This window comes from Mesocricetus auratus, unplaced genomic scaffold, assembly GCF_017639785.1.
Source record: "Mesocricetus auratus isolate SY011 unplaced genomic scaffold, BCM_Maur_2.0 Super-Scaffold_100022, whole genome shotgun sequence".
In the NCBI taxonomy this organism is placed as follows: domain Eukaryota; kingdom Metazoa; phylum Chordata; class Mammalia; order Rodentia; family Cricetidae; genus Mesocricetus; species Mesocricetus auratus.
This window is the reverse complement of record NW_024429203.1, coordinates 1467495-1480132: the sequence shown is the minus strand read 5'-3', so window position 1 is coordinate 1480132 and position 12638 is coordinate 1467495. Positions and strand designations below refer to the sequence as shown.

The window sequence follows — 12638 nt, the reverse complement described above, 5'->3', positions numbered from 1 at the left end:
GCTATCTTAGAACTCACTCTGTAGACAAGGCTAACCTCAAACTCATAGAGATCCCCCTGCCTTTGCCCCCCCCCCCCCCAGTGCTGTGTGTGCACACCACAGCCTGACCCATGCCTGGATTTTTATTTTGGTGCTGAGGATCAAATTCTGGTTCCCTTGTTTCTATAGCAAGCATTTTACTGACTGCCTGTGACTGCAAAGGACTCACACTTGTTTTTGTTTTGGAACTCACAGAGATCCACTTCCTGTGCAGCCCAGACTGACTTTGAATTCATGATCTGCTTACTTCAGCCTCCTAAGTGCTCAGGCTACAAGGCTTGGGACTTTTTCATTTTGAATACTGGAAACTCAGCAGCCCTGGACACCCTCACCACTCATCTAAGTCAATCACAATCTAGTTGAGGGCTGGAGAGATGGCTCAGCAGTTAAGGGCATGTGTTGCTCTTGCAGAGGAGCCAAGTTCAATTCCCAGCGCCTGCAAGACAGCTTGCTACCTTCCTAGCTCCAGTTCTAGGGAACTCCAGCGCACTCTTCTGGCCTTCACAGGTACTGCAAGCATATCTCGGTGGACTGGGTGTGGCGGCTCACACCTGTAATCCCAGCACTCTGGAGGCTGGAGCAGGAGGATTTTCAGGAGTTCCATGCTAATGAGCTTCCAAGTGAGACCCTGTTTTTCATTTAATTTTGATTTTTTAATTTTTATTCCATTTGAGAGGGGGAGAGAGAGGAGAGAGTGTCAGGGAGTAGGGAGAAGACGGGAATCAGTTCTCTCTACTGTATGGGTCCTGGGAACCAACTCAGGTTAGGCTCTGTGAGCATCATCTTTTCCTGCTGGCCATTTTGCCAGCTCAGGATCTTGTTTTCAAGCCAAACAATAAGGACAGGGGCCGGAGAGATGGTTCAGTGGATAAAACATTTACCACACAAGGGACTATCTCACTCTGGGTAACCTGCATCCAGGTGGTAAGCGATGACCTCAGGAGCCAGACAGGAAATCCCAAATGCAAGCCCCAGCCCACTGGGTGAATCCCAGAGCTCTAAATTCACAGACCCTGCCTTGGGATGTAAGGCAGAGATCAACGGAGGAAGCTATCCCAGGATCTCAAATTCACAGAAAAGCACCCCCTACAGGAACATCTGCATGTACACCACATGTGCACGCATGTAAAATCAGGAAACAAACCTAGTTGGTCACACTGCCGTGAAGAATCGTAAGCCGGTAGGACAGATACAATGTGGGTTGTTGAGCTTGTGCGAAGCCCTGGTCCCATCCCCAGCATGGCCATAAATAAACAAATTGATCAGCCAACACAGGAGGTGCAGGTGGCTGGGGGTCAAACTTAAACCTCAGTGTTCCTGAGCCTGGTACCTTTGGTCAGCTCGGCCTGGCCTGGCACAGGAGAGCATTAGGGAAAGCTAGGGGAAAGGTGCTGGCAATCATCCAGGGGAGAGGCGCGATGGTGACCCAGGTTCAGCGTGCAAGTAGGCACGTACTGAAGACAAGCACAAGGAAGCCAGCTGGACAGAGCGAAGCCAGTGATAGGTGATTAACAAGTTCCAACAGTTTTTCTTCTGTCTTACTATGCTGGAGCTAAAACACAAAAACTCAAAGTCTTGTACATGCTATTTAGGCACACTGCCCAGCCACACCCCCAGGCCCTCACTAGAGGATTCTAGACATGCCCTTCCACTTGGGGGCTCCCTCGCTGGGGGATTCTTTTTATTAATTTTTTTTTTGAGACAGAGCTTCTCTGTGTTGCTCTGGCAATTCTGAAACTCGTTCTGTAGACCAGGCTGGCCTCAGAACTCACAGAGATCTGCCCGCCTCTGTCTCCTGAGTGACGAGATTAAAGGCGTGTGCCATCATCTCCTGGACACTCCCTGATTCTTGTAAAGCAGGGGTTCTACCCCAAGTGGTAGGTTCTTCACCTCTAGGGCACCACTCCAAACATCATTTTTTTTTGAGACAGGGTCTGACTATGTAGTTGCTAGTAGTTCTATTTGTCCTAGAACTCACTACAAAGAACTTAGAGATCCATCTGCCTCTGTCTCCCAAGAGCTGGGATAAAGATGTGCGCTACCACTGTCCAGCTTTAAACTTGCATTAGAAAAAAAATCCGCAAGGTGTGGTGGCACAGAACTTTAATCCCAGCACTGGGGAGCCAGAGGCAGAGATCTCTTTGTGAGTTCCAGACCAGCCAGAGCTACATAGCGAGACTTAGCCTCAAAAACAAAAAAAAATTGTTTACTAACATTCATTTGTTTTGTTTATATGTGGCGCATTTGTACCAGAGAACAATGTGGAACTATGCCACCACTCCCAGCTCTCATTCACGATTTTTTAAAAAGATTTATTTATTTATTATTATTTTTAAAATTATTTATTATGCATACAGAATTCTTCCTGCATGTGTGCCTGAACATCAGAAGAGGGCACCAGATCTCATTCTGAATGGTTGTGAGCCACCATGTGGTTGCTGGGAATTGAACTCAGGACCCTCTTAACCTCTGAGCCATCTCTCCGGCCCTCATTCGAGACAGGGTTTCTCTGTGGCTTTGGAGGCTGGCCTGGAACTCGCTGTGTAGACCAGGCTGGCCTGGAACTCACAGAGATCAGCTTGCCTCTGCCGCCCCAGTGGTGGGATTAAAGTTGTGTGCCGTCACCACCACCGTCCGCTCATTCATGATGTCTCAGGACGGCATTCTGGTGGGGTCAGCTCAGTGAAAGCTCATTCAGTAACAGAGCAGCAAATCCATGATTCGCTGGTCACCTGCCAATGCCACATTGTCTATGAAGCATATGCTATTCTTGAGGAGGGCCTGAGTTAGGTTCCCAGCACCCACGTCTGGTGGCTCAGCTTCAGGGGATCTAACACATTGGGCACAGGCACCCATGTATCTATAGACAGACAGAGAATTAAAAATAACCTAAGGAGCCAGACCCAGCAGCTCACACCTATAACCCTAGCCCTGGAGAGGTGGCAGCAGGGCAGTCTCTGAGTCTGGGGCCAGTTTGGTCTACACAGCCAGCTCAAGGGCAAATAGGACCACTCAGCAAGACCCTGTCTCATAACAAACAAGCAACTAAGCAAAGGAAGGATTCAGAACAAAACAAAAAAAAGAGATTGCCCCAAACTAGGTTGTCCCCACCATGGGGCAACACACACACACTCACGCTCGCGCGCGCGCACACACACACACAGGTGGAGAGTAAATAGAGAGGCAAGGGCATCCAGTGTTGACTGTCACTACGTACAAGAGCAACCTCACCCCCTTCCACCTTTGAACACACACCCCAAGCCAGCCAACAAACAGGTGGGACTGTATGGACCTGGCTAGGTTTCTAGTTGATTGTGCTAATGTGTGACTTTTGGAGAACAGCTATTCTGTGTGTGGGGATTTCATGTAGGCAAAATAAAAATTTAAACCTGGGGGTGGAAAGATGGCTCAGTAGTTAAGAGACCTTGTTCTTGTTAAAAGACCCAGGTTTGATGCCTAGTACACATACGGAGGCCCATCACCTCCTGGTCACCAGACACACATGTGGTGGGTGCATAGACACCAAGCAGGCAAAACACACACAGAATAATAAAAATAAACTTAAACATTTTGTTTTGGTTTTTCGAGACAGGGTTTCTCTGTGGCTTTGGAGGCTGTCCTGGAACTAGCTCTTGTAGACCAGCCTGGCCTCGAACTCACAGAGATCTGCCTGCCTCTGCCTCCCGAGTGCTGGGATTAAAGGCGTGCGCCACCAACGCCCGGCCAACTTAAACATTTTTTAAATCTACAAATTTTTTCTTTTTTACCACAATAGTAACAAGGGAAAAAAACTTTAAAAATGCATGCATGCATGCATGCATACATACATACATACATACATACATACACACATATATGTTAGAGCTTTCCTGTGGCTACTTAAAAAGAAACAGCAACCTAATTCCACAAGCAATGTCCCATTAGGTGTGGCACATACCAAGTTCCCTTATCAGCTAGCTTTGCTCTCCTTCGTGGGTCTCATGTATCCCAAGCAGATGAGTCACCACAGCGCCAGGGGATGGAGCCCAGGCCATTGTACCCACAGGCAAGCACACTACCAACGGAGCGAGCGGAGCGCCCACTCTCAATTTTAAGGAGATGATCTGTCTTCTTTTTTTTTTTTTTTTTTTCTTCCCAATTTAGGGAGAGGGAAAGGAGCTTTGTGTCTTCTTTTATTCCTGGAACCACCAAAGTCTTTGCAAAGATCCCCTTGAATTGAAGCCATCAGAAAAACCAAACATAAATAAAGCGTGCGTGCGTGCGTGCGTGCGTGTGTGTGTGTGTGTGTGTGTATTTTGAGGAGTGTAGGGAAGGTGCTATAGGGAAATCCTGAGAAAATGGGGAACAAGGCAGGATCCCATATGCGGGGAGAAGAGGAACATTGTTAGTAGCCTTGAAGAGGGGTAAGTGATTCCAGAATCCCTTGAAGAATGGCATCAGGGCCCCTATGCCACAGAAGATGGTGTTCTGCAGAAAGAAGGTCGCTGTTGGGGTCAGCAACCCCTGCTCATCATCAGGATCCCCTCACGGAATCGGAAAGCACTGCGAGGTCGCTCAGGATAAAACCAGAGTGTTAAGTGACCAAGGGTGGTGGTACGCGCTTATCATTCCAGCAGTGAGGAGGCGGAGGCAGGAGGCTCAGGGTGGGGGTAAGGCCAGGCTCCAGACAGGAGAGTTCGTGGCCAGCCTGTGCTACATGGCATCCTGTCTCGAAAACGGAAGGATCAACTAGGTGTTTCCCTAAAGACTGACGCCAGGGTAGACTCCATGAAGGAGCTACCTGTGACAGCGAAGAAAAGCGCCGCGGGGGTGGAGGTGTCATGCTCACGATCACTGTGACAGCAAGGTCATTTGTGGACTACAGGCGTCTGAGGCCGGCCTTCAGAGCCACAAGCCCAGCGGCCGCAACTCTCATTGGCTATTTTCTCCGCAACTGACAGAGACTTCAGCCAATAAATAATAGCTTGCAGCAGTCCCTGACTCCGCCTCTCAGACGATCTGCACCTGCGCCGCTTCCTGATGTTGGTGCAGTTCTTCAGGTACCCACCAGGGTGCGCGCGAGGGCTTGCGCTCCCAGTTCTTGCTCCTTGTGAGTTCCGGGACCCATTTCATAATTCGGATTTGACTGCTCGTAATAATACAGACTGTGGGCAATGATGAATTAACCGGTTTAAGCTTTCCACTAGCCTGGTGTGGTGGGTAAGCCTGTATTTCTAGCATTAGGAGGTGGAGACAGGAGGCTCATGAGTTCAAGGGCATCCTCGGCTACACATAGAGTTCCAGGACACATAGCCTGGCTATGTGAGACCCTGTTTATTATTATTTTAGGGTTGGTTTTTTTTTTTTTTGAGACAGGGTCTTTCTACAGACAAGGCTGGCTTCAAGCTCACAGACACCTGCCTGCTTCTTTCTTTCTAGTGCTGGGACTAAAAGGCACGCACAACCACACATAGTGAGACCCTGTTTAATCAACCCCCTATCTCGATACACAATATGGCTTAACAGGCAACGGCCCTTGCCCACAAGCTTAATGATGTGGACTTAATTTCTGGAACCCACATGGTGGAAGGAGAGAAGTGACTCCCACAAGTTGTGTTCTGACCTACACAAGCACACACACACACTCATATCTGCCTCTCTCTACCCGCGGGACCCCCCCCCCGTCTCTCCCTCCCTCCCTCTCTCCACACACACACACACACACACACACACACACACACACACACACATCAGAGAGATGGTGTTAAGAGTTAAGAGTACTGGCTGCTCTTCCAGAGGACCCAGCCCCCACTTGGTGATTTAAAATCATCGAAACTCTCCTTCTAGAGGATCTTACGTGCCTTGTCCTTATAGCCTTCTTGGACACTGAACTCACACATATCCATACACACATAAATATAATTAAGAATAGAAATAAATCTTTATTAAAACAAAACAGGCCGGGTGGTGGTGGCCCATGCCTTTAACCCCAGCATTCAGGAGGCCGAGGCTGGTCCCCCTCTCCTTTCCCGTTTAGGATCCTTTCCCCCTAATAAGAAACTCTCTACTTGAACTCTGTCATGTGGCATCTTTCTCTCTTGTGCTGCTTTTTAAAAATTACAACAGAGGCAGGCTAATCTCATGAGACCAGCCTGATATACATAGAGAGTTCCAGGACAGCCAGGGTTACAAGATAGACACTATCTCAAAAATAGTTTTTATTCAGGTTTCAATATTTTTATTCATTAGTACATGTGCATACCTGTCTGTGTGTGCACTAGCTGTGTGCAGTGCCCACAGAAGTCAGATCCCTAGGACTGTGTAAGGGAGGCTGTGAGCAGCCCAGTTTGGGTGCTGGGAACCAAACCCATGGTCATTGAAAGAACAGCAAGTGCTCTTAACCACAGAGTCATCTTTCTGGCCACCTTTTTTTTTTTTTGGTTTTTCAAGACAGGGTTTCTCTGTGACTTTGGAGGCTGTCCTGGAACTCGCTCTGTAGACCAGGCTGGTCTCAAACTTACAGAGATCCATCTGCCTCTGCCTCCCCAGTGCTGGGATTAAAGGCGTGCACCAGCACTGCCCAGCTTGATATTTTTACAAAGTTACTTTTTAAAAGTGGGCTTTGGGGTGGCTCAGTGTGTGAAGCTTTTGCCACCAGGCTTCATAGCCTGAGCTCAGGCCCTGAAACCCACACGGTGGAAGGGAAAACACCAACCACTGAGTTATTTCTGACCTGCGCATGGGCAGTGTGCACATTCTCCCAAAGCCCGCCTTCCCTCAAAATCCCAGTCTTTGTGGTGTGCACGCGCGTGCTTGTTTGTGTGTGCGTGTGCGTGGTTTCCTGAAAGCCCTGGCTCTCCCAGAACTCACTTTGTAGACCAGGCTGGCCTGCCTCCCTAGTCTCTCTCACCACCAAGAGATTTCTTCCTCAATTTTTTTTTAAGATTATGTTTACAGTGTTCTGTCAGCATGCATGCCTGCACACCAGCAGAGGGCGCCAGACAGATGGTTGTGAGCCACCATGTAGTTTCTGGGAATTGAACTCAGGACCTCTGGAAGCACAGCCAGTGCTCTTGACCTCTGAGCCGTCTCTCCAGCCCATCCTAAATGGTCTTGCTGCTGTACCCCAGTGTACTTGGTGCCCTTTGCTTGAGGAAAGATGGACCCCGATTCCAATAAAACAGCTTGATGGCAATCTTCACTGGCATGCTCGGTCGGTTCCCCTGTATTTGGTGTGTTAACACCTCACCAACCCTTTTACACTTGGGGAAACTGAGGCTGGAAGCAACTAGGTTCATCACCTAGGTCTTCCTGTCCTCCAACAAATCCCTGCAGCCCAGAATTACTTGTGGCCTCTTGACCTCTAGCCTAAAGACTTTTCTTCAACCCTGCCAGCCTTTGAAGGTCTCCTGGGACAGCGTCTGGGTCTTCTCTTTGCTTCTTGCATAAAGTTCAAGATGGTCTGGAAATGTCTATTTTTCCAGATTTGCCTTTCACCCCGGTCCAAGCTGGTCCCTCATCCTCTGGGATGGCTGTGTCCTGGGAACCTTTCCAGGCGCAATCAAACAGGTGATCTGTCCCTTCCAAAACCTGTCCTGAATGTCTCAACTTTGATTCCAGAACCATCCAGTCCAGTCCAGTCACTGGCCACAGTGCTGCTTCATAGAAAGGAAATCGACAAAGTTGGGACTAGGGTTGAATGCCTGTCATCTATGAGGCAGAGGCAAGAGGGGTCAAGGTCAACTGCCATTACATGCCAGACTTCAAGTCAGGCTGGCTGCGGGGGAGCCTGAAACTAACACACAACAAAAAGGGGGTGGGGTCCCAGCCCGGAAGTGCACATCTTTAGTCCTGGCACTCAGTACATCTTTGTTACTTCCAGGCCAAGTGATCTATGCTAAGTTCTAGGCCCGTCAAGGCTACATATTCCTCCCTAGTGTGTGTGCATGTGGGGTGCAAAGGTTTTGCTGGGTTCTAGGGCCCCCGTCTTGAGAATGCTGTAGTGCATATTTGGTATGCTGCCCTGAGGACTCAATCCGGAAGCACATACTTTACCACCATCCTGCTTCACAGATGGGACAACCTAAGGTCAGAGAGCCCTGTTTTGAGACAGGGTCTCACTATGTATCTCTAGATGGTCTAAAACTTTGTAGACCAACCAGGCTGGCCTTGAACTCCTAAAGTCTTTGTTTATTGTGGTGCTGGGGTGGGACAGAAGACGTCGGGAAAGGCTGTGCCACCAAGCCACCCTCACAGAAGCCCAGGTAGGAGCTCTCCCGAGGAGCCATAACCACTCCTAGCCTCACTGGGGACTCTGCTCGGGCTCTGTCACCGAGCCATGCGCCCAGCCATCTGTCTCCTCACAGCATTTCTTTCTTTTTTCTCCTCTTGCTTTTTCTCTGATAAAGGTTCTTGAAGTAACTTTTGTTTTTGTTTTTTTGGTTTTTCGAGACAGGGTTTCTCTGTAGCTTTGGAGGCTGTCCTGGAACTCACTTTGTAGACCAGGCTGGCCTCGAACTCATAGAGATCCGCCTGCCTCTGCCTCCCGAGTGCTGGGATTAAAGGCGTGCGCCACCAACGCCCGGCTTTATTACTGTTCTTACAGAGCACCTGGGTTCAGGTCCCAGCACCCACATGTGGCTCACAACTAGAGGATCCAATGTCCTCTTCTGGGTTTCCTCTGGTACTACACACACATGGCACAGACACATTTAGGCAGGCACACAGTCAAGCACTTAAAGTAAAAATAAATAATAATAAAAAAACAAGTATACACATAAATTTTGAGACAGCTTCTCTGTGTGTAGATCTGGCTGTCCAGGAACTAGCTCTGTAGACCTTGAGCTCACAAAGATCCACTTGCCTCTGCCTCCCAAGCCCAATTGTGTTTTTAAAAAGTATGTAAGAGGACTGCTTAGGGTCTATGGAAACAATATGCTATTTAGGGTTGGGGTTGCTTCTTAGGCAGTGTCATGCTTTCCTAACATGCAGGAAGTCCCAAAACCCACCCAGGACTGGATAAACTGGGTGTGGCCACGTGGGGGCAGAGGGATCCTGCATTCAGGACTTCTACACTAAAGCTTTTGAATCATTAGAGAAAAAAGCAGCCACATATCCGGCTTTAAGTCACAGATCCTACAAGGAGAGACTATGACTTAATATGAATGGCTGAGTGACAGCTAGGCATGGTGGCACACACCTGTAACTTCAGAGTTCGAGGCCAGCCTCAGCTACAGAGCAAGTCTGAGGCCAGCATAGGGTACATGGGACCCAGGGTCAGAGAAAATGGATGGTGAGGTGCCTTAGCAGGTAAAGGCCTGGTGCTAACGTCGATAGCCTGGGTTCAGTTCACTGGATTCACACAGCATACACACTGATGTGTCCCCAACCCCAATAAAGAATCTTTAGCATAAAGAAATAAACCTCCAATAAACAAGACAAAAACCCAGCAAACAGATTAAATGAAGCCATACCAGTCACCAGCTGGAAGCATCAGTGAGAGCCTCGCTTTAATTGGGGACAAGTTTGAAGGATTGATTGTCAACCCACTGACCGATGGAGCAATTGTCGATGTGGACATGTAGGCAGCTCATGGGGTCCTGCACCCACCCTGGCAGGGAGGAGCCCTGAGTCAGTCCAGAGGTCTGGCCACTCCTCCTACCCCATCCTGGGCTCTTGGAGAAGGGAACATGGTACAAGCACTGCCCAGCCCTTGTCCCTCCTCAGTTAAGATGACACAATTTCCCCTGAACAGGCGGCATGCCCACCCCCCATTCAGGGACTATGGTACAGCTTGTATTATACAGCAGGAAGGGTTATTTCTCCCTGGAGATCCCCTTCCTCACCTTCCCAATGGGGTCAACCACAGAAAGGCAAGTTCATTCTCCCTCTGTCTCTGAATAATTTATATACCAACCTTATAGTACAAAAAACCCCACACTTGGAAAGGGGGGTTATTCTCATCACCAGCTAGGACAGAAACTACCTTTGCTCAATAAACAAACAAAAAACCCTGTAAGCATCATGGGTTGGGAGAGTAGGTTAGTAGGTCAGACAGATGGACATCTGGGGAGGAATTGAGGGGAGGGCTACAGTACCGTGTACAGAGATGTAACAGGGCAGGCAAGGAATCAGAGCTCCCCCACTGCCCTGCTGCAGGCTGGCTGCACTGGCAGAGGAAAATGGGGTCATTCCTTTTTAAAAGTCCCCTTGCCCCCATGGCTTGGAGAAAATGGCCTTGCTCTGTCTGTATTGCTTAGGGACTGCCTGTGGCTGGGGCGGATGGGGGAGGTCAGGCTCAGTCAGGACAGGAGAAACAGCTTTGGTGCTGGAAGGGCAAGGGCTGCCCAGGATGGGAGGATTTGGTACACACCGTTATTGCTTCCTCCTAGGGCGCCGAGAGTTGGCGTGGGGGGCAGAGAGTGAGACTCTGGAAAGTAGTTGAGTGGATGGTGGGACCTGGGCCAGGGAGCTGCCCACCCAGGGAGAGGAGGGAGCCACCGAGACTTTGCCTATGGCCACAGGAATCTTTAAGGCAGAGACAAGAGGAAGAAGCAGCTCGAAAGAGGACGTTTGTGTGCATGGAACAGAGCCCCCTTCCTCCAACGGAGATAACTCAGTGACCCGAAGTGGGCCAGGAAGGAGACGGCATCTGAAGAAGGGGCTTTAGTCCCCGCCTGGCGCGGGTAGAGGGGGGAGGAAGGGTCCCTAGATCTTAAAGCAATAGCTCTTCTGACCACCCTCCCATCCACATGGCCAGGGTTGTACAAAAAGATAAGGAAAAAGAAAAAAGAGATGGAAGACGTTGTGGGAGAGGACAGTGAGCCAGGGAGAGGGCCCTGCTGTGGACCAGTCCCCTCCTCGAGGCTCGCCCTGCTGCTCTTCCCAATATGGTTCTAGACTCTCTGAACCCCAGAAGGGCAGCCCAAAGGGCAGTGCCATGCCTAGACTTGAGTCTCAAGGGCAAGTCTCAAGCTAGGCAGGAAGATAGCGCCTTGGACTGGAGGTTGACGTGATGGGTGAGGTGAAGGGAAGTAAGGGGGAACCAGGAATGGGAGGTGGGTGCATCTACAGTTGCTGTGTTTCATTCTTTTTTTTTCTTTTTTGTTCTTTTTCTAAAAACGTTACAATTAAAATTCAAAAAATAAAATCCCTTTTTTGGGGACTTCAGTTCCTGGCTCCCCAGACCCCACCTCCACAAAAAAGCCCTGTGGGTAAGGGCAGCAGGGAAGGGTTAAAAAAAGAAAAGAGAAAAAAACCCCACTTTTCTGTTTTCTTTTTTCTCAGGAGGGCCAGGAGTCGTTGAGGTGGTCCGTGGTGAGTGGAGAGAGGAGGGAGGAGCCACAGATGAAGGGAACAGGGCTCAGGCAGGGTCCCCACCTGACCCTAACCTGCCTGGAGCTGAGGCGATGGCAGAATTGTCTCCTGATGTCCCAGAGCAGGCATAAGCCCTCGAGGCAGCCAGATGGTCTCTTGGGGCCTCCACCTCTGCCGCCATGGAGGGGAGGCCCAGGAGGCCCGGGGCCTCCTCTGAAGGGGACGGGGTCCTCAAGTCAGGCAGAGTGGGAGTTCCAGGGCTGAAGGAACAGCCCACAGCCTCCACGGACTCCTTGGGAGCAGCACATGCTGGGTCTGCCCCCTGCCTCTCTTCTCCAGCTACCCCTGCAGGGTTCAAGCCTTCGACTTTGACCTTTGGCTGTTCTGTAGTCTGAGCTGTGATGTCACCTGGGGCCAGGAAGATTTCCTCAGCTGTGGGCAATCCCAGAACCTCCAAGGGATCCTCCTCCTCTTCCTCCTCCAAAGTGAGCTCGAACTGGAACTTGTTAGGTAGGGCTGGATGGCCAAGATCTCCCGGCTCCTCTTCCGGGGGTGGGGAAGGGCTCTGCCTGATGGCACTGTGATACCAATCCCTGTTGTCTTCCAACGTGTCCAGGATGTCTTGGGCATCAGGATGGACGAGGTCTGCCCATGTCTCCCACAGCGGGTGGGCGATGTAGTCAATGAAGCCCACCTGGGGAAGAGGATCAGCATCTAAACAAGTGGCTTGGTGCAGCTAATATAGCAGGGTCTACGCAAATAAAAAGCAAGTTTCTATCCTGGTGGTGGTGAAGGTCTTTAATCCCAGCATTCGGGAAGCAGACAGAGGCAGGGGCTCTCTGAGGCCGAGGTCAGCCTGGTCTACTGAGAGAGCTCCCAGACAGCCAGGCCACACAGAGAAACCCTGTCTTGAAAACCCCAAAATCAAACAACAAAAGAGGCTTCTAAGGCCTGGAGATGTGGCTCGGTCGATTGGCTGGTAGACCTTTGCCTAGCATGTAGGAAGTCTTGCGTTCCATCCCAGAGATGTGTAAATTAGGCATGCTGGCTACGTGCCCATAATCTAAGCATTTGGGATGTTGAGGCAAGAGGAATAGATGTTCAAAGTCATCCTTGAGTTTGAGACCAACCTGGGCTACATGAGATCCTGCCACAAAAAAACTAAACAAGCCCCCAAACCCACCAGTCAAAATCAAACAAATAAACAAGATGGCTGTCATGACGATATCTGAGACTGAACTCTGTCCTTGGCCCATGCATACACATGTGTAACACACACACACACACACACACACACACACACA

The 12638-nt window shown here is 49.9% G+C and overlaps 1 protein-coding gene across 1 annotated transcript in view; it reads right to left on the bottom strand.

Moving 5' to 3' along the window:
* Positions 1-9502: 9502 nt before the first annotated feature.
* Positions 9503-12638, bottom strand: part of Pde4a (phosphodiesterase 4A) — a 45019-nt gene continuing 41883 nt past the window's right edge. The window contains 1 exon segment of the mRNA XM_005078554.4: positions 9503-12028. Within this exon segment, the coding sequence (XP_005078611.1) occupies positions 11381-12028 (648 nt within the window). The 3' untranslated portion in view covers positions 9503-11380.